At 35.6% G+C, this 22,081-nt stretch overlaps 3 protein-coding genes and 1 long non-coding RNA gene across 4 annotated transcripts; 3 read left to right on the forward strand and 1 right to left on the reverse strand.

The window, feature by feature from the left end:
* Positions 1-479: 479 nt before the first annotated feature.
* On the forward strand, positions 480-3,013 carry LOC119068795 (kinesin-like protein KIF18A). The gene is made up of 4 exons (XM_037172558.1): positions 480-613; positions 666-2,023; positions 2,453-2,599; positions 2,665-3,013. The coding sequence occupies exons 1-4, from the start codon at positions 514-516 to the stop codon at positions 2,983-2,985; spliced, it is 1,926 nt and encodes a 641-aa protein (XP_037028453.1). The 5' UTR covers positions 480-513; the 3' UTR covers positions 2,986-3,013.
* Positions 3,014-5,871: 2,858 nt separating this feature from the next.
* LOC119068796 (endochitinase) lies at positions 5,872-10,660 on the forward strand. Its single transcript, XM_037172559.1, has 10 exons — positions 5,872-5,955; positions 8,127-8,183; positions 8,245-8,408; positions 8,460-8,625; positions 8,688-8,731; positions 8,831-9,009; positions 9,075-9,198; positions 9,260-9,847; positions 9,904-10,263; positions 10,412-10,660. The coding sequence occupies exons 1-10, from the start codon at positions 5,907-5,909 to the stop codon at positions 10,616-10,618; spliced, it is 1,938 nt and encodes a 645-aa protein (XP_037028454.1). The 5' UTR covers positions 5,872-5,906; the 3' UTR covers positions 10,619-10,660.
* A 587-nt stretch (positions 10,661-11,247) lies between these two features.
* LOC119068797 lies at positions 11,248-11,850 on the reverse strand. Its single transcript, XR_005086224.1, has 2 exons — positions 11,569-11,850; positions 11,248-11,511 (listed from the first exon to the last, which is right to left on the reverse strand). It is a non-coding gene; the product is annotated as an uncharacterized LOC119068797 (long non-coding RNA).
* Positions 11,851-14,384: 2,534 nt separating this feature from the next.
* LOC119068798 lies at positions 14,385-22,069 on the forward strand. The gene is made up of 8 exons (XM_037172560.1): positions 14,385-14,691; positions 18,814-18,903; positions 18,964-20,024; positions 20,080-20,328; positions 20,391-20,463; positions 20,519-20,691; positions 20,757-21,212; positions 21,280-22,069. Exons 1-8 carry the CDS (start codon positions 14,631-14,633, stop codon positions 21,664-21,666), a joined length of 2,550 nt encoding a protein of 849 aa, XP_037028455.1. The 5' UTR covers positions 14,385-14,630; the 3' UTR covers positions 21,667-22,069.
* The last annotated feature ends 12 nt before the right edge of the window (positions 22,070-22,081 follow it).

Below are 22,081 nucleotides of genomic sequence, written 5' to 3' on the forward strand. Positions count from 1 at the left end.
AGTAAATATTTGTGGGCGCGGTCAGCTTCCATAAACATTGGTCAGTCCATCAGAACTGTAATGTTGAAAATATACAACTCTTTTGAAAGTTGACCATATTTGGTCGATAGCTGAAAGAAGGCCAAGGTGGGCGTGGACAGGTTAACATTCAACATTCATTGATCAAGCTATCGCTATAAAGAAAAAACAGTTTGACCACCCCTGACGTCGCCTTTCTTTTAGACACCTAAAATATTGAAAATATTGAAAAAATAACATGGACTGGCTAGAATTAAATATCGAATCCAACGAGCTACACTTTAATAATAGCGGAAGCGCTTTGTTGCTAAAATTTAAAATTTGTCTGACGAGTTCGCGAAGAATTGGGATAATTGAAATCACTATGTGGACTTTCAACAACAACCTTCTGAAATACATGACAAAATTTTGTATATTTAAAAGCACAGCAACGCGGTGAACTAAATGGGAATGTCAAACAGTAAAAGGCTATGTTAAAACGTACCTAATAAAACTATGAAGGTTGCCGTACGTATATGGTCTCCTCTCAGAAATTCCGAAGTTAAGTCTGGGGTTAAATTTGAGGATAAGCCAAATCTGCACAGCATTTTACACGGTATACTGAATTCAATCATGTCCTGTCAATCAATGATAATAAAAATTTTCAGTATGCGACGACGGTAATTTAATATTTGATCCAGTCAAAGCAAAGAAGGGATTTTACTATCACGGAAAGAAACAGCTCCATCGCGACATTACAATTGCTAATAAACATTTGCCATTCAAATTTGACGCTATATTCGAGGAGGGCGCTGGAAATCGAGATGTTTTTGAAAGGCTTATGAAGCCGTTAGTTCATTCGCTAATGGATGGATTCGATTGCTCATTTATTAACTATGGAGCAACTGAAACGGGAAAGACGCACACGGTCATTGGCAGCAGCTTAGAACGTGGCATCGCGTATTTAACCATGGAGTACATCTTCTTTCAACTGAAGAAAAGAGTCTCCAACGGATGGATTTATGAAGTAAAAATTTCCTATTTGGAGGTGCATAACGAGAGAGTTGTTAATTTATTAACAAAGTCCAAACCTTTGACCATCGTACAAAGGGGAAATGAAGATGTAAACATCCTCAGTTTGGACATGCGAAAAGTTAACAACCTGAGTGAAGTGCATAAATTGCTGACATTAGGGCATCGTAACAGAACCCGCCACTTCTCCAAAAAAACTCATAGCAGTCAGAGCAATACAATATTTCAAGTTCATATTAACACTCCCTGCAAATCATTGAATGGGAACAATCCGGATAATATAGTAAAGCTCGTCGTCGTCGAATTGGGTGGTAGTGAGCGAAATGCCACCGAAGCGACACGCTCAAACTCAAACGATATGGCTAACATCAACAAGCCTATTCTTACATTCAAAAACTGTCTTCACAGACTCTCAGATGGAAGCAAGGACATTCCGTTCAACGATTCTTCGCTGACGAAAATTTTGAAAAAATCGCTTACGTGTGACGCTCTTACTGTGATGCTATTCAATGTGTCCCCGTCTGCATCGAACTACAACGACACATACAATACACTAATGTATGCCAAAAGAGCAAAACAAATTGGAGAGCCAAAGGGCAAAGAAAATGTGAAAGAAATTGCTTCAAATGGTAACAGTGGAGCTGGATTGAAGCGTAACGTCTCGTATACTATTTCTACCAGCATACCTGCGAAAAACAAGTCAACATTTACTCAATGCACAGCCGAGATAAAATCTTGTAAATCAAATGATGATCACAAGCAGAAAAATGTTCCTCCGAGATCGGAGAGCAGTTCTGATGTGACAATCGAATTAACTGAATTGACTCGGTGGTACTATGAAATAAACACGATTTACGATGCTGTTAAGACATCAGTCGAAGGTTATTGCACAAGCGTTAGCAAAGAAAAGTTACTGGAATTGCGATTGAAATGCAGGAACGATGTAGAGAATTGTCGCGATCTCTTGACGACAACAGGGTGTAACAGGATGACCGTAAGTTTTTATTTTAAATCTTCCGTTGCAATTAAAATGGTCAAAAACATAATATCGAGAAATGAAACTGTAGGAGAAACGTAGCCTCAAAATCAGACAGAGTTACCGTGCTCGTATGAGGCTAAACAGTATTAGGGCATTAAGGAATTGTCTTAAACTTAGCGTTTTTTTAATATTTTTCCACTGAGCAAAATTAATGGCAAAAGCTTAGAGGACATCTGTAAAGGACATCTGCAAATCAGCGTTGTCAGAGAGAGTTTTAACTACTGTAAAAGTATATCCTTTTTGAAGTTAAATCTCCCTAATATCCCTTTTTGGGGGATCGGTCAGATATTTTATACCTCAAAAATTCATGTTTATGGAGTTAAGACCTGTACAGCAACACTGAATTGAGGACGTCCCTTATGTCTGTCCCCTTAACCATTACAGAAAGTTCGTGTTAATACGCTGCTTGACGAAATTACGAAGCAAGCAGCAATCGTTCCCAATAAAGTCAATTACTGGAAAAGCAGAATTCAAGTTTGTCAAAAACAGCTGCAAAATTTGCACCGTAAAGTCAAAGAACTTAAAGGAAGCGTAAGTTTTCTTTCAATTCCCACTATTTAAAAAGATACACATCGAATCGACACAATATTTTATAGAGTTTGGATCATATACTCGAATCGTACATTTCAATGAAAGAATTCGAAGTTAATGCTACCAAAGCGAATCAGGAATCGATGCATATAATGAAAACGAATGCAATTTATGTGAACAAAACGGAAATTTACGGCTATTTGTCGGTGTTGGGCGTAAATTTCGAGAGCAGTACGATGCTACATGGGGCTTGCAATGAACGGCAACATTGTTCGGAATTGAATGAAATCGGAGATATTGTTCTTCCACAGTACGCAGACTGTTTAAAAGCAAGTAGTCAAACTAAGTGTAGTAAAGTGAACAGTCGAATGTCGATGAATTTATAGAGTGAGTTTTTCAATATTTCGCACCAATAAAAACATGATTCATAAATTGCTGTCGTGTTCAATTGTTGTCCAGAGTCCAGTCTTACCTACTTAACCATTCCTTTGCGGGATGCGAAATTGTTTTACCAACCACTGTAAGAATGATTTCAGCCTTCGATTTCACTGATTTCTTACTCATCCCTATCTGACTCAATTACGGGCACGATTTTCTTTCATAAATCTTTGACTTTGAGTGAAGGGAACGTACTTTAAGCATGCATGGTACTCCAAATTAGAGTACTGAAACGGACAGTGTATCATACAAATATATATCTGTATATTTAAAAATGTGGAAAAAATCTTCATACAAAGTGGTACTCTATGCAGTTAAGGGCATAAACATTGCATGTTCCTCAAAAGTACCAACTCTTTTACTTCATTACTTTAAACATACACCTTGCTATATCAGAAAAGACATTAACTGGACCTGATTGCTAGTTTTGATGTCGTTGCCGAAAATATATGAAAAGCAGTTTCCAAAAGGGTGATTTCCGTGTAAAGAAGTCTCAAAAGTTGGAAAAACGTAGTCTCACTGTCTTTGAACTTAACCTTTGAATTACTTTATTAGATCGAGAATTCGTAGATTATCCGCACGATATCCATACTCTTATTCATTATCACAATACTGTCATATGTAGGACATAAGAACCAATTTTTGGCCCGTTAAAGCCGATTTTAATCTTCACAATTAGAGGTGAGGTTAACGTACTTTTATACAGAATGAGTTATCGGGCTTAAATGTTATATTCACCGAAACGCATTTCAGATGGCTTACGCATTGTGTTGTTGTTAGTTATAAACTTGATTTCTGAATTTCTAAATAATATGTAACAGGTCTTTGGAAGATGGAAGATTTTTTTGCTTCTGAGGAAATAAAACCGAGAGAAAAAAGTCTAGTCAAGTGAGGTTTATTTATTATTACAGAATCGTACGAATATCAATGTTTTATGATTTACGTGATTCGAATTGCATTTCCATGAACATTACTATGATAAGAGGTGTCTCTGTGTGTTTGCAGAAAAAAGTGTTGTTTGTCAATTGCAAAAATAAACATGACTTGCCTGGCAGAATGTTAACGGAAATACGTTAAACAATTCAATGTAATGCTAGACCGGCACCAGCACTTGTTTTATCAAACTTGCTATTTATATTCTATTCCAGTGTAGTACTTGACCAGATGACCAGAGCATATTTTTGTAATTTATTTTATTGTGGACTTAACATCAATGATTGGCGATTTCAGTCTTTGGTCCAACGGTCATCTGTCCTTCTTGCAATATGTCCTGCCCAACTCCACTTTAGAGACGCAATTCTTTCCATGACATCAATGACTTTTGTTTGTTGGCGAATCCATTGATTTGTAATTTTGTCTCGTAGAGTAATTCCAAGCATACTTCGTTCCACTCTCAACTTATTTTCAGATGCTTTGGTTAATGTAAACGTTTCTGCTCCATATGTTAACACTGGAAGGACACACCTATCGAACACTTTCCGTTTTAGACTGTTATTTATTTTGCTTTTGAAATCAGGCTGAGTTTTCCGAAAGCTACCCATCCAAGACCAATTCAACACTTGATTTCTGCAGTTTGGTTGTCCAGACCTAATTTTAGTTTGTGACAATTTTCATTTGTCTGTCGTCGTCGATGTTTGTCATGATTTTCGTTTTTGATAAGTTCATCTTGAGACCAACTTTGTTCACCTGTTCACTTAACCCTTCTAACATGACTTATGTTTGGTCTAGATCTAGTGCGACTAGGACATTGTCATCTGCGAAACGGAGATGACTCAGGAATTATCCTTTTATGTCAATTCACTTTTTGCTCCAGTCTAATTTCTTGAAAACACTCTCCAGGACAACTTCAGTGAGATGGTGTCACTCTGTCTTACACCTCGACCTAGCCTGAATTCGGTCGTGTTCTCATGAAGTTTTATACATGACGTAGCTTTTTCGAACACATATTGGAGCACCTTGGAGTACCTTGAGTCCACTTTACATTCGTCCAATAAGTCCCATATCGACCATGTTTCTACTGAATCAAAGGCTTTTTCGATGTCCATGAATATCAACACATTTCTATCACAAATCTAAAAAACTCACGTTGCTTTTGTTGACATTCGTTGTATCACTATTTCCCTTTCGATTTGAAGAAGTTAGATTCAGAAAGTTGAAAAACAAGACTCACATCTCCTGTAAAAGCTCCAGATACAATTACAAAATTTACCGGTGGTGATCAACATAAAAAATTGATTGCCTCAGTAAAATGTCTGATTTTGTTCGATCGAGGCTTTTGGGAGAACTTTTTTTTTAACGGGGCATGTGTGTTAAAGTTTTTTTTGTAACTTTGTTAAAAATACGTATATCAAATGCAGCAAAAAGGCTATAAAGGACTCAATAATTACGTATTGTCGTCTGCGAATGCTTGTTTCTAGCCAAAATCAGTTTGCAACAATTTAACTTAACATCGCCGAAATTACTTTGAAATGGATATTTGAATGCATCGATGCGACAAAGATTATTTATTATCATTTTATTGCAAGAAATAAACAAAAATTGTTTACTTTAAGCAACATATACGTATGTGAAACGTAAATAAATATCCGAAAAAGATTCATTTTTATTGCATTCGTCGTATTGGTAAAAGTATGAACCAAACAAAAAAAAACTTTTACCGTTGATTGGATGTTAATAAAACACATCGAATGCTCATTTTATGCATATTAATTAAATATAAAAAGACAATTTATTATTCAAGAACAAGTCAGACACACACCGAAAATAATAATCAAATGAAGCGAGAAAGAGAACATGTTTGAATATAAGAAAAAATGAAACGTCTTCCAGAAGTTCTTTCTTTGTGGCTTTCATATAAATACCATTGATTATGGAAAATGTTACTCATTTCTTTTGTGTTTATTTACGGATCATTATGAGTAAGTTAACGTGTAATTTTCTAAAAAAAATTTTTTTTTTCATTTTTAACCATACTGTCGGATTATACTACTTTCTATTAAGAATTATTAATAAGGATCTCCCCTTTTGCTATATCGATCCAGCATCACGATTTTTTTTTGTCATGTGGTTTGCATTACCGAAAGTGTATATCTGTATATTTAGATATATAATGCTGGATATAAGTCAACGACCTTTCAACAGTTTCTGTTCTTTTAAAAAAGTTATTTTAAAAAATGTGAATTTCGGTACTGTAAAATTTTATATAGAAATATATCTTGGACTATGTTGGATTATTATAGTGACACAATTATAGTGAAATAACTGATCTTTGCAAATAGAAAACAACAATCGGTAGTAACAGTGGATGTGGATAAATTTATTTAAATAACCATCCTGTCCCAACTAACGACTAGAAATATTTTCTGAAGATGTACGGAATATTCTTTGGTCAATAGTTGTTTGTAGACCAATGAAAATAGTTCAGTCATACTAGTGTTTTCCTTGCTAGTGTATTTCATGAAGTGAACCCACAGTTTAGTCTAAACTGTTTAGATAGTTTTATGCTTTCTCTAGTGCAGGTGTTCCGAATATGGTACAGCCCCCAGGTATTTCAAGAGATGGTGGTAAAAGACCTGACGGTATGACTTTGATACCATTGAGTCATGGGAGATCACTCTTGTGGGATGTAACTGTCCGGGATACCATGGCTGCATCATATATTAATGATTCATCAAAGAGAGCACGGTCCATTGCTGAAAAAGCAGAGAGACATAAGCATAACCACATAACCACTACATTTCTTTGAAACAAAATTATTTGCTAACCCCACTTGCTTTCGAGACGTTAGGTTGCATGGGTCGGGAAACAAAGAAATTTATTGATAAATTGAGCTCTTTAGTGGAAAAAGCAACGGGTGAGGTAAAATCGAAAGAATACCTTTTGCAACGAATCTCGATCGCAATTCAACGTGGTAACGCTGCTTGTATTTTGGGAAGATAAGGGAAGAAGAAGATTGGTGATGTTTATTTACTGTAGTTTTTAATTTTTGAATTTTTTGAAAAGATTGATTTTTTACCGTCTGCGCCATAATTGTGAGCAGTCTTTTTTATCACATTTAAAATAATAAAATATTTCCCAATCAAAAAAAAAGTTTAGTTAGTGGGATATTTCCCCACTTGACGAGAAATTTTTCTCATAATTAACCAATGTTTGGTCTTGAAAATCATTTAATAACCGTTTGAAAAATCTGGTACCGCGAAAACGTTTCAAAATTGGCATTCGTTCTTTTACTTCTTGAGCGTGTAAGTGTAAAGCTAGGTCTTGTTGTTTTCAGTCGAATGTGCGAGTTGTACGCATTATATGGGTATGCGAGCGTTGATGCTGTTGAGCCCGAGATAAACTGTGAAAGATACTCAATCTGGATTTGGCTTTTACTTTTAGTTGTTTTAGACGTTCAAGTGAGACTGTTATGCGCTTTATTTACAATCTCATTGAGATATATTTAGATTTTTGTAAGAGCACTGACTCAACAGAAGTTTTCACATGCATTCCGCAAGCATCAGAAGATATTTATGTCAAATTGGAGGCTGAAGCGAATAGTTTCTGTCACAATATTTACAAACTTAACACTAAGTCGATCCCTTGAACTGATAGAATATTCTTCAAATGTGACAAAAAATCAAGTAAACTCACACTCGGAGAACGAAGTTTCTTTGTTATGAGTACCATAATGACACCTTCAAGGTACAAATTAAGAAGTCAAATTAAGATATTTGCTGAAGTGGTATAATTAGTATAAGGAATTTTTAGTGAAGAAATGGGTGAACCAATGAACCGATAAAATAAATTGGAGGTGATTCAACGCCGCGTTAGTTGGACTCTTCTCACCTTCGGAATGAACTTACTCAATTTGAAATTGTTGTTAGAAAATCGCAGTTTTCTCAAAGGCTAACATTTACACTAACACTTAATAGTACACAGCTGTCGTTTAATTAAACTAGAGTCGAATGAACCATTTACTGAATCAATTATATTCACTTTTATTGTAGGCTAATGAAATATATTGTTAGGCCATGACTTCATCAAATTATTAATTAATTTCAAATGCATTTTAAAGTCAAATTTTAATTAAATTAATTTTCCCATGCAGAAACGCTGCTATCGATAATACCATTTCTTTTATGCATCACAGTAGTGTACTCGCAAGGTATGTCTTAATTTCCATAACAAGATGGTCCACCTGCCTTTAATATTAAACTTTATCACAGCTCCTGCTCGAGTTGTGTGTTACTTTAGTAATTGGGCCATATACCGACCAGATGAGGGCCGATATACGATAAACGATATTCCAGTAGATTTGTGCACACATTTGATATATTCGTTTGTTGGAATCGATAATGCGACATGGCAAGTGCTCGTCATAGATCCTGAGGTTGGTTACCGTATTTAGAATGGGAAACCTAATTCACTTTATTGACTTTAGATTGACGTTTTTGATAATGGATTCAAAAATTTCACTAACCTGCGAAAAACGCATCCGAATATTAAACTTCAAGTTGCAGTGGGTGGATGGGGTGAGGGAGGTAAAAAATATTCGGACATGGTTGCTGTGAAGGGAAGGCGAGATGTATTTATTGCCAGCATTGTCGGTAATTTATTTGAAATTTGTCGACTGTTAAAATTCTTGTATTTATGATGTGATTGAGTGTAGCTTACATGCACCAGTACGGATTCGATGGTTTCGATCTTGATTGGGTGAGTTGTTATTTTGTGTTAATCTATGATGGGCTCAAGATGCTGGCTGCTGACGTTCCGAATGTTTAACGTTCATTAAATTTGTTAAATTCAATAAAGGAATATCCTGGTGCAACTGACCGAGATGGAAAATTCAGTGACAAAGATGTGTTCCTCTATTTTGTTGAGGAGTTACGCAGAGCTTTCACAAAAGCAGGAAAAGGCTGGGAGATTACTATGGCGGTTCCAGTTGCTAAGTTTAGACTACAGGAAGGATATCATGTTCCGGAATTGTGCGAGTACGACAAAATGAAAATTTATTCCGGCAAGGACACAGCTGAAATGATCCCTAATTGAAATTTAGACAGGTTGATGCCATTCACGCTATGACTTACGATTTAAGAGGCAATTGGGCAGGATTCGCTGATAGTCACAGTCCTCTATACAAACGTCCACATGATCAATGGGCATACGAAAAGCTAAATGTCGTAAGTCGTTTCTTCTATTGAAAATGTTACTCTCGATAACCACACTTCTTCGTTCACTTAGAATGACGGTTTGCAATTGTGGGAGAACATGGGTTGTCCATCTCATAAGTTAGTAGTTGGAGTTCCTTTCTACGGAAGAACATTTACATTAAGTGCCAGCAACAACAACTATAATCTGGGAACGTTCATTAATAAGGAAGCCGGAGGTGGTGACCCTGGTCCATACACAAACGCAACTGGTTTCTTAGCTTACTATGAAATTTGTACCGAGGTGAATGACCCATCTAAAGGTTGGACTGTAAAATGGGACGCTGAAGGCAAAGTTCCGTATGCGTACAAAGGGACACAATGGGTTGGCTATGAAAATCCAGAATCCTTAAAAATTAAAATGGATTACATCAAGCAAAAGGGATATGCAGGAGCAATGACATGGGCTATTGACATGGATGATTTTCATGGGGTCTGTGGTACAAAGAACGTTCTTGCTAAAGTTCTTTATGACAACATGAAAGGATATATTGTACCAAGATCAACCACACCGACTACACCGACACCAGAATGGGCGCGACCTCCTGCCACTGCAGCGACAGCGGATAAAGAAATTATATTGCAGCCTACCACTTTAGCAGTACCGACAACTACCTCAAATGTACAAACATTTGATATTGGCTTCAAATTGGTTGATTTGATCGCATTTTTTTCTAGGCCCCAACAAAACGAACAACAAGAATGACTACCACCGCAAAACCTGCTACTGTCGCCACAACTGTAGAAACGAATGTAATTCATGACGGAAACGACGAGGATGAAACTGAGAAACCCGTATCGGTTCCAAAGCCAACGGAAAAACCTAGACCTGTCCACAAGCCTACAGCAACCCATAAGCCTGCAGTTCAGCCACCAAGTGCAAAGCCAGTTCATAAGCCGAATCCAAAGCCGACTCCAAAGCCAACTGTAAAACCAGAAGAGAAACCTGACGATGACAAGGATGTTGAAGATACTGAAGCATCAGCTATCGATTGTACAAATCAAGATTTTATACCGTCAAATATCGACTGCAGGAAGGTAAATGACCAAATAAATGCCTCGTGCCTCGAATTATAAATTCATGCACTTTCATCTCTCTCTGAACTATTATCTCTTAGATTTGAAAGTAAGAAAGCACAGCCTAAGCGTTCTTAAACATTAAAAACTTTATTCTTTCTTGACATAGTACTACCGTTGTGATCATGGTGAACCTGTTCTATTTTGGTGCATGCCTGGCACCATATTTAATATCGAGAAAAACATATGCGATTGGTCGGAAAATGCAAATCGGGAAGACTGCGTGGAGTTGAGGCGGTTGCAACAACAACTTAAGCTCGGTGGTAACAACGTGAACATCGACATAAACATTGACGTTAACAGTACAAAACAATAATTTTAATTTTTTTTAAATAAAAAATTATTTGCCGTCTGTGTATGACTTCTACAATTATTCCGGTTACAACAAAGGACATATAAATAAAAGAAACAAATAATTACGTGGGACTCGCAGCTAATTTCACGTACGTCCTACTATACGTAAACTGATTTCCTACGTACAACTAATGCATACGTAAAGCTAGTGCGTACGTTGGCTAATGTGTACGTAAATCTAATTCCAAACATTATCGATTTCAATGTGCATTCAGCTCGCAAAACGCCTGCCTGCTACGAGAGAAATTACAAAAACTGTTACGAATGACGTATCAACTTTGTGAGATACCAAAAATTTTAATTCAATTTATACAGAAAAAAAACTGTAGCTGTCTCAGTCCGTAAGCCCTGCTCACGATTCATTTAACATGTTTACATTAATTTTTCTCTTTAATTGGTGCAGACTTATAGACCTTAGTAGTTACATTCCCCTGATTGCTATCATCGAAACCATTTATTTTCTGTTTCACTTTCACTTACCTTTGAGGCACCATCCGGTGCTTCGTAATTTATGTCTGCAGATTTGTGTTTTTTCTCAGCCGAAAGTTTCAGCTCTGGCTATGAAACATGACAACACGATCCTATTTAATATTTTTCTTCAATTTTTTTCATTTATTCAACATGTACTTCATCGTTATTCTTATCAGTTTGAGTCAGAGGAGAGGTTCATTCAATTTTTTTTTCACATGAACAGCGACCGCAGCCATATTCATCTGTTCCGTAACGAACAAGACTTCCATCGGGACAGAATGGTCTACATGTTATCGGTACACATGGCGGTCTCGTCGACGTGGTTGTGGGAACCGGTATTTCCCTATATGGATCATTCTGGGCCGTCTCAATTCCAGCGACAAGCTAATATTTTTTTTGAAAAATTTAAATCACAAATCTCCATTGAAACATTTTTCTCACCTGAACAATTGCTACGGTTACAAGAACGAAAACGAACAATAGTTTCATGTTTATCGTACTGACTATATTTTCTCACTTGAACACTAACAACGTCTAAACGAATTCTCAAAATGAATTTGTATTTTAGGCGAAATTATTCACATCAATTCTTTAAGTCCGTAACTGGAATAACTAGCTTGGTATGATAATTAACATGGAATGCATCGACAGATATTTAAATAGTCAATTAAGAGTGGTTCGCCACTAAGAACAGTGATAAGATGAAACAAAACAAGTTTGTCCATTTATACGACATTGCTGATTGCTAACTTCACTGATTGCAACGATAACAAGACACTTGGGTGTCTCGGTGAAGGTAAATTGCAGTGCAGCCTAAATTAGTGCGATATTAGTTCAAAACATCGATATAATATACTGTAGATAATGAGACACGAAGAACGAAATATCGGAAATATAGCACACATACAAGTGCAAAAAATACGAATCACAACACAAAACGAAGAGAAAAAGGAAATTGAGTAATTCAGAGTTTCAATTCACGCCGTAAGTGTGCCTAAAATTTGAATTTTAAGTGAACGATTTGATGAAAAAGTGAACCGAAATAGTATGTTGTGTTACAAGTATTGTAATGTTGATTTTTTCAGCTCCGCTCGTAAGGAAAACTTGGGTTGTGTGCTGAAAAAATCTCATCACAATACGTGTAACACATCATGCTTTGTGCCAACCGAGAATTGAAATAGACAAATGCCCAAAAAATAATAATTTTCATGGTAAACAATCACTCTTCAAATTTGATCGATCACATTGCTTTGCATTTTCTAAAACGAATGCTGTAACAACTCATACAAATTCCATATCAACACTGCTTTGAGTGTTGTAATATCGCATCAAACGGGTGCTGAAATAAATCACTTTACAACACTAAAATGAGTACTGAAAAGAGTCGTATTTCAATTCTCGGGGGCACAATAGTATGTTGTGTTACAAGTATTGTAATGTTGATTTTTTCAGCACCATATTTGGGTCGTGTGCTGAAAAAATCTCATTACAATACGTGTAACACATCATGCTTTGTGCCAACCGAGATCATAATCAAAAAATCATAATTTTCATTGTAAACAATCACTCTTCAAATTTGATCGATCACATTGCTTTGCATTTTCTCAAACGAATGCTGTAACAACTCATACAAATTCCATATCAACACTCCTTTGAGTGTTGTAATATCACATCAAACGGGTGCTGAAATAAGTCACTTTACAACACTAAAATGAGTGCTGAAAAGAGTCGAATTTCAATTCTCGGTGGCACAAAGTACATTTCAACGCTTCATTGTATGAAAATGACGCTACGTTAGAAAGACCTCCGCACGTTGTATTTTGAATTTCGACCGCACTTACGGCGTGAATTATTTTCAAATATTTGTATGACATTATTTCGCGCGCTTTCTCAAAACTTAAGTTACGTTACACATGCATCCATGTGATCTCTCCGCATAAAGTTGCTTTGACATTACTTATCTACCCTATATTATATCGATGGTTCAAAACAAGCGTAGAAAATATCAAGATTTTTTCAAGTTATTTTTTCTACTGATTTTGGTTTTGGTTTGATTTAAAAGGCTGTCAGCTGCTTCCACTTGTTCCGCATTTATTAGAAAATTTTATATAATCTACTGACGTCAAATTGAAGATTAGTCAGAGACATGTCAAACTATATAATTTGTCCCAGGGCTATTGAAGCGTCTAATAGTAGATCACATGTGCTATTGTATCACATGCCACATTAGCGATTTCTAAGAAAAATTAAGTTTAAAACCGCAAACATCGTGAGTCTATTCGGAACGAAATTTCATTTTTCTTAGAATTCGCTAATATGACATATTCCTTTACTGCAATTTATAATTACGCCAAATATTGCCAGTTATTACTCTATTTTGCTGATAGATACGATTGTCGTCAGAGTAATATGTGATATATACCTTAATCTTCGCATTAGTAGGAACTGTTTATGTTCAATTAGTGGGATCTTTTTAAAATCGATATCCTAAATTCTTCTGTCATTTTCTACCATTTTAACTCTGAAAACTGACGACAGGTGTTTTACATGTAAAACTAATTGTTTCTTTCACCTTTGAATTCGATGGTTATAACAAATGTTGAGGCAGACGGCCCGTTATATGGGTTTGAATATGTATGTGTAGTGCAAGTACGAGTAACAACATTTTATGCACAGTCTCATCACGTATACACTGATTAAAATAATAAATTGGCCAAATGGTCAGCGCGAAAAGTCTAAGATAAAATCTTTAACCAAAAGATTATGCTTGTCGAAATTATTTATAATGATTTTTCGGTTACATACCGCATGACAACGTAAAATAGTTCAACATAGGCAGCATTTCTTTTCTATACTGAATGCGTGATGCGATTTTCTTGTAATAATTTTGGCAACGATCAACATTTCATTTAGTGTGTATAGGACCGTGTTTATAACTTTTTCTCGTTTTCCACCGACTATTTTTACTTTTTCAATCAAAACGAAACAAGCAAATCGTCTGTCGATCATCAATTTTCCCGTACATCGAAACACAGCTCTTCAATTCAATCGAAATTATTGAATGCGGCAAAAGTTCATAATAAAGTATTCGATCGAATCAAACCTAAATCCGATAAAAATGTGAAAAAAAAATATATTAAAAAACAAAAAATTCGAATCGTACCGACCGACCGAATGATGCTTTTCACATTTTCGTGAAATTTTCCTAGCTTCCTCAATATGATAATGTTTCTGTAAGTTTTCGCGGTCACAAGGTAATATTCGGCTCCCTGTTTCGAATTAGGAATAGACCGGGCTAGATCGACGGCGCGGCGCGTACAAAAATAAAATTTGACAAAAAAAAAACTAAAAAAAAATATTTTAAATATTCCGAAATTAGAACTAACTTCCAATATTAAATTCTTCGTCTATGCTAATGCATAGAAAACAAGTGTGATTTTAAGTGTGTAACAAACGACGTGATAAGGGCTACGAATTGTTCTCGATAATAACCCATTATTGAAATGGGGAATTTTAAATGGATATTTTACTGTGGATTATTATTGCTTGCAATATCCTTTAAAGGTAAGTAACATGTTTTCTTTGATGAGGAAAAAAAAAGAAATTGACGAGAAATATGTCCGAAAATTTTTTTTCCGATCAAATGAAGCATTTACCCATGTAGTGATCTTGAGTTATACCAAAATCGAGTTAATATGAACTGAATTGTTGATATCGTCTCGATTAATTGGAATTATCAATTTTAATGATTTGTGAAAAAATGAAGGAATTATTAATAAATAACTTGTTGAAATGCGTCAAATTATATAATGTGAAATTGTGAAAATAATTATGCAACAAGAATATTCTTTTCTGTGGCCAGTGTGTTGTGTTAGTAATATATTTAATTTTAGCAAAAGAAAATGTGGGTTCTGAATTATTTTATATTTCTTATATGAATTTATGTGTCGAGAGTATTAAAAAGTTTTGATTAATTTTTTCGTCTTCTTCACGGCTTCTACTCCGTCGGATTTGGAAGACATCAAAAAAAAAAATTCTTTGCTTTTTAATGTCTTTTCATGAAAGAAAACATTAAAAAAGTGATAGACTGTTTGACGATTTATTTTATCTAATCTGTAAACATAAACAGACAATCAAGTCAAAATCGAATTGGTTAACATTATGATGCAAAGATCTAAATCTGACTTGAACTTGTCTAAAAATAATCGAACAACTAGTGACTGTGACGGAATCGAAATAAAAAAAGAAAGAAAAAGTTGAAAGAAAGTTCCTGACAATCTCTACACTGATTATTATAGAGACACTTTTTCATCCATTACGATTTTTAAACTGATCAATGAAGAAATTTACACATTTTGTGTGTTGAATCAACCTGTGCTCCCGTATTTATTTTTATAAATTCAAGTGATTTAATAGAAAATCATTCAGGGTCATATAGACGTTTAAAATAAACATACAAAAAGAAAATAGAATTTCATTTTTTTAGAAGAAAAAGAAATGAATGCTTGTGCTGATGTGTATAGACCCGGAATATTAAAATGGAAAATAATAAAAAATAAAAACTTAATAACGAGAATTAGCGAGAAGAATAGGAACCGAAATAATATTATTAGGTCCGAGATCATTTAATTGGCCAGCTGAAAACCGTGTGTGGAGGAAACATTGTTACGAGAAGAGAGTCTACAAGAGAGTAATAACTAAAAATAATTTCGATATTTGAAAAGTCGCTTTTAAAAATAATATTTCTTTTTATTAGAAATTTTATGAAACTTTTGAAATAATTCGAAACTCTTTGAAAATCTATAATAAATGTGACACGTAAATCCTTGTTAGTATTTTCAAAAAAGTTATATGAATTGGCCGAATTTCGATTGGAATTTCTTCAGTTAACCTTAACACCAATGTACTTTCAGTTTATATTTACAAACCTATCTGTATTCATTGGAATATATTTCATATTTTGTTTTTTTGAACTTTGAGACAGATTTAGTGACTGTAAAAATGTACATCATACAGTTATAGACTTGTCGGATCACACGTCAATACCAGTATGGGGGTTCCCAAATCGATCACAAAAAGATTTCTTTTAATGTAATTTCTACAGAACACTTTTTGCAAAAGGGGTTCTTATCAGGGATCTGATTAGTATTTATGAATATTGGTTCCAACGAGAAAGGTTCTTATTCATCGCGCTGTATATGAACTAGTGATCAGTCTCAATTAACCTTCGAGTAGTGGTGTCCGAGTCTCACTGTACATTAGAAGTCTCCGAACAGGTTCTTTTTTCAATGAAGAGATATTACTTAAACTGTAGCTCATAAACCAATGAGAAATAATCAAAGTTGTTGCAAGTATACCTCTCAAACCACATAGCAAAATCGTATGTGTGGGACTATGCCGTATATTGGCTATGCATAAGATACAATCAGGGCTTTCAATTATTGTCGTCCAGAATTAAAGGAATTTAAAACGGACAGATAATGTGTACGAGTCGTGTTTCTTAACTTTGCCTTGATGGGCTGTAACGATACCTTCTTTAGAAACGACGAACAAACAACAATTTTGGTAAATGTACAAGGATTCAACAACGTGATGAATTGTTTTCGAAATTTTCGTTTCAAAATAAATATCTTACTGCATACCATATGGTCGTGCGTTTTTCTGTTATGACATTTGCGTGAAAATGACTTCCGCCGGTCGTAGCATGTAAAATTAGACATTCAACCGACGTAGTTTCTTGCAAAATTATTGTTTTGAATGAGTGGGATTAAAAAGACTTACCACTCGTAAAAAGCTCTTTAAACAAACACTGGATTTTCGATCAGTTTCGAAATAACTTCTATAATCCTGTAGTCCTACTATTTACGATTTAGTGCAGTTCATATGGTCGCATTGTAGCAATTCACGACTTAACAAATAGATCGAACGTCACAATAGCCTCCACTTCCTTAGTATTAATACGAATGAACTATTCACAAAATTTATTATGCAAGTTACGACTATAAACTTCACAATCTTCCAATTCGAATGCTTTTCACCAAACATCAACGGAAACTATGAAACTTGTTTTTCTTCGCTAGTATTTGAAATAATCTCAGACTGCAAACTCGTCATTGGAAGCATGGATTTTGTTGTGTGACTACCCTAATCATTCTTTATAGAATGTGCGAACATATTCTATTGTGATACTAAAGCAATCATATCACCAATATACCGATTCTTTTACTTTATTTGGTATCAGTATTTTCAGCCGATAGATGAATCTTTTACGTCGTTACTTACACCTAGGAACTAACTGTTCACAAATAAAGTCACGTTGTTAGGGGAGGGATGTTCAATAAAACGGGAAGGTTTTGACGAAAGTCAATCAATTTTGACTCTTTTTCAGTGACGCGGGGGAGTGGTCGAAAATTCCGTAAAATAGCGTGACGTGATTTGTGAACGTACCCCCTCAAATATGTGACATTTTAAGGGTATTCGCGGCTGCGACTTATGCTGGAGTGTATCGAGTATAAATCGCATAACGACAACTGTCAATTGAAAAAATCGATTGTCGTTACGCGATTTATACTCAATATAGGGGATATACTGAATATACATAAACATACTCAAATATACTCGAGCATAAGTTCGCAACCGCGAATACCCTTGTAAGTCACATACACTAAGCGATATAAGATGGCATTCACAACTTATTTGCGTTGTCGCTGTCTTAACAGATGAAAAAGCCGACTGCAAAAGGTTAACTTAAAATACATTTTGTTCATAGAAAGTTTCCCATCGGTTCAGTCTATAAAAAGTCTATTGTTTATCGCAGAGAATTATCGATTTTTTATTGAAAATAACATTTCACCTATGGTCTAGGTTACGGTAATTATTAATAGCAACCAGGTTGAATATAAGTATGTTCCAAAACAGATTCGCTTTACAGATACCGCCTACACCACATTTACTGATTCGAATGAAATTGTATATTTTCCATTCTTCGAGAATGTTTCTTACGACATCGTGGCTACCGTCTCTTTGGTAACATTATTTCGAACCCTTAATCTCACGGTTTAAGCTGATAGCTAATTTTTAACATTTAAGTCGTTTCAAAGTCTTACTTTCCACTTAATGGTTGAACAATGTAACCATTTTCTTCTAAAAAATATTTCGAAGTAAAGAAAGAAAAAAATTCAAAATAGACTGTACTGCCCCAGCTACCTCTATCTATATCTATGCGTGTATGTAAATATGAATAGTTTTCGCTTACATACAATTTTGTTCTAATTTATGAAAGAAAACATTATGCGGATTTATGTAAAATTTATTATGCCTTCTGCCAACTTCTGTCAGAAAGAGATTGTAATAATTTGTTAGCGTGTGATCAACAATTTTCTTTTTAATTTTAAATAATTTTTAACTTATAATGCAAGTAACACACAAACCCAACTGCATTGGGTCAGGTTATTATTGAATTAGAAAAAATTGAGTTCTCACACTGCCAATAACTTTCAATGAATTTTTTTGTGAATGAATTTTCGAGCTCGTCGACAACATTCATCGTCCAATTTTATTGAGATTGAGAAATTACAATTATAGATAAACTTCTAAGTGTGTGGGTGCTTCATGTATATGTAGGCATATCTAAATGCAATAAAACTAATTATTACACTTAAATTGAAATCTCAACTTAATTTACAGATATTCGAGTTCGAGCCGAAGTCCCATCCGAAACAGAATGTAGGCCTTACATCGAAAAAGCTTTGCATGAGCTGAAAGGGTCAGATGCTGGTAATCCAAACACTTATTTCTTAATGTAACGAAACTTGTACGAATATTTTTCCATCGCAGATGACGTGGATAGTGGAGAAGTCGACACACCAGATACTGGTCCGAATGTAGCGGAAAATGGCGATGATAGTGACGAAAGTAATGAGGATGTGCAAAATGCAAACGATTCAAATGAAGCTAACACTGAAGAGAACGATGATGACGATTCGAATGAAACTGAAAACGAACCAGCTGGTGACGTTGCAATTGATGATGAATCGGATGAAGCTGCCGTTGATGATTCTAAAGAGGATGATAAATCGGAAGAGAGTGCAGAGAAAGCTGATGACAGTTCCGAAACGGAAGGCAATGCCGATGAAAGTAATGAAGACAATGCGTCTGAAGAAAATTCCAAAGCTGATGATGACAACTCAAACGAAGATAGCGAAGCTCAAACTGATGGAAGTGATGAAGACGAACAAAAGGACCAAGCTACTAATGATGACAAGACTGACTCAAATAACTCCGACGAAACTGAAGAAAATACAGACAAAGTTACAGAACCGCAGATAGAAGCCGAGTCTGCAGAAGATACTGAAACTGCAAGAGCTAAACGAAGTGTTGAAAGTACTGAGGATGATAACGACTCAAAAGAGAATAGCCAAGAGGACGCTACCGATGAAGAAAATTCAAAGGAAGCAGATGGTAGCTCGGAAAAAGATGATGAGAACAAGTCTGACGAAGACAAATCCGATGAATCTAAAGATAAAGATGACACTGCTGAAGACAATGACGATAGCAAAGAGGATAAGGCTGCTTCTAGCGATGAAGACAAAGGAGAGAGCTCCGAAGATCAAAAGGATTCTGACGAAGTAGTCGCCCCGTCTGATGATAAGGATGATTCTGCGCAAAGTGAAGAGGATGCTGCAGAGCAAAAGCCAGAGAGTGACGAAGACGACTCGAAGGAAGAAGGCAAAGACAAAGAAGAAGAAAGTACAGAAACCGAGGATCAAAAGGATGAAGCTAAATCTGATGAACAGTCCGCCGATGATGGAAGCAAAACTGACGCAGACAGTTCAGAAGAAAATGATACAACTGAAGAAAAGACTACCGAATCCTTCCCCGAAGACGATTTACTTATGGTAATATGCGACAGTTTGCAAAGTTGTTGCAATGTTTAAAAAATATTTATTCCAGGAATTCGAGATCCCCACCAATTTACGCGACAGATCGCACATTTCTGAGTTGCTGCATTTAGATGATGAATCTGAGGAACGTGAAAAGGCTGTGGACAAGGTGTCTGACGTCATTTTGAAAGATCTTAAGCGTATCTATGAAACTGCTATCAAACCACTTGAAACTCTTTACAAGTACAGGGATCTGAGTAACAGACACTTTAGTGATCCGGAAATATTTTCCAAACCCTTGGTATTGTTTATGGGTCCGGTATGATTATTTTTGAAAAAATTTAGATTTTGATTGCAATTTACTATCAACTTTCTTTACAGTGGAGCGGTGGTAAATCCACCATTCTCAACTACTTGACGGACAACGAGTACACACCATTTTCTGTAAGAACAGGTATGAATTTTGTCATCAGGTGTAGCTACAGCCGACTATAATTTCGTATTCTTAGGTGCTGAACCTTCTCCCGCATATTTCAATATCTTAATGCATGGTGACGAGCCGGAGATTTTAGACGGCACAGAATTGGCAGCTGATTGGACTTTCTCCGGCCTTCAGAAATTTGGAGGCGGTTTGGAAGACCGTTTACGCGGCTATAAATTGCCAAATAAATTGCTTGAAAAGGTAAGATGCACCGGAGTGAAATGAGAAGTTTTAATTTAAAAAATCTTTCCGCAATTTGTTCGTAGGTAAACATTGTGGAAATCCCCGGAATATTGGAAGTAAGGAAGCAAGTGTCCCGTCTCTTTCCATTTAATGATGCCTGTCAATGGTTCATTGACAGAGCTGACATCATCTTCTTAGTATATGATCCGTCGAAGCTGGACGTTGGGCCAGAAACTGAAGCTATTCTGGACCAACTGAAAGGTCGTGAATATCAAACGAAAATCATTTTGAACAAAGCCGATCAGGTGAAACCAGAAGAGCTGTTACGCGTACAGAGTGCTTTAATTTGGAATATATCACCGTTAATGTCATCGGCTCAACCGCCAGTTATGTACACAACGTCATTGTGGTCACATCCGTACGAAAATGGTGCACCAGTGAGACTATTGCAAGCCCAGGAACGTGCTCTGCTGAGAGACATTCGTAATGCTATCGACAAACGAATTGACAATAAAATAGCTAGTGCGCGTCGTTTCGCTGTTAGTTAAACACAACGTTCAAATCAATTGCTTTTGAGCTAATTACTTTTTTAAATTCAAATTTCAGGTTCGCGTACGAAATCATGCCAAAATGGTTGATTGCTATCTCACCACGTTCTACAATCACAAGACCCTGTTCGGCAACAAGAAGCAAATTGCCGATCAAATTATCGACAATCCACAAAACTATCACATTTACGAAGGATTATCGACTTTAACGAACATTTCCCGATACGATTTACCGGATCCGGAAGTCTATCGTGACTTCTTCCGGTTGAATAATTTGTATGAATTTAAGAAACTTTCTGAGACGTGTACCTACTTCCGTGGATGTCCAATCAACAAATTAGACATTTCGATCGCGTACGATCTGCCCGAACTGGTTGGAAAATATAAGAAGCTTTTCGAAACAGCGCTAACATCATTAGACACAGGTGCTAATGGGAAAAGTTAAACGGATGTGTGGAGGAACAGAATGTGCCCATATATCAGTCAATGTATGGAGAAAAGATGTAAATTTATTGTAAATAAATTATAAATTGATTAATAATTTATTTAAATAATTTATTAACACGAAGAACTGTTTTTGTGCTGTCAGTACATTTTTACACCAAACAAAGAAACAAACAACACATTTTACCCAGGATCCAGTGAAAGTTTGGATTGAGAGTGTGAATTGATTTTTTTTTTATTATTGTTTAATCGAGCTTAATTCTCGAGCTTAATTTAATTTTTATTTTGTTTTCATTTAAATTTGATGATGTGCTGATCAAAAAAGCAGAAGGTAACTACAGTTCTCCAATTTATTTTATTCATTTACCGTGCTATTTAAAACCTTTGTATTTAAAGAAAAAAGTCTAAAAACTTTT

Source organism: Bradysia coprophila, assembly GCF_014529535.1.
Source record: "Bradysia coprophila strain Holo2 chromosome X unlocalized genomic scaffold, BU_Bcop_v1 contig_20, whole genome shotgun sequence".
NCBI lineage: Eukaryota > Metazoa > Arthropoda > Insecta > Diptera > Sciaridae > Bradysia > Bradysia coprophila.

Bases quoted from the DNA above. Each gene is read 5' to 3' on its own strand.
- LOC119068795 (XM_037172558.1), top strand. From the start codon at position 514: ATGAAGGTTGCCGTACGTATATGGTCTCCTCTCAGAAATTCCGAAGTT. The intron at 2,024-2,452 runs GTAAGTTTTTAT...TAACCATTACAG, and splicing joins CAGGGTGTAACAGGATGACC to AAAGTTCGTGTTAATACGCT. The intron at 2,600-2,664 runs GTAAGTTTTCTT...AATATTTTATAG, and splicing joins TCAAAGAACTTAAAGGAAGC to AGTTTGGATCATATACTCGA.
- LOC119068796 (XM_037172559.1), top strand. From the start codon at position 5,907: ATGGAAAATGTTACTCATTTCTTTTGTGTTTATTTACGGATCATTATG. The intron at 5,956-8,126 runs GTAAGTTAACGT...TTTCCCATGCAG, and splicing joins TTATTTACGGATCATTATGA to AAACGCTGCTATCGATAATA. The intron at 9,010-9,074 runs GTACGACAAAAT...ATTGAAATTTAG, and splicing joins CATGTTCCGGAATTGTGCGA to ACAGGTTGATGCCATTCACG.
- LOC119068798 (XM_037172560.1), top strand. From the start codon at position 14,631: ATGGGGAATTTTAAATGGATATTTTACTGTGGATTATTATTGCTTGCA. The intron at 18,904-18,963 runs GTAATCCAAACA...TTTCCATCGCAG, and splicing joins GCTGAAAGGGTCAGATGCTG to ATGACGTGGATAGTGGAGAA. The intron at 20,025-20,079 runs GTAATATGCGAC...TATTTATTCCAG, and splicing joins CCGAAGACGATTTACTTATG to GAATTCGAGATCCCCACCAA.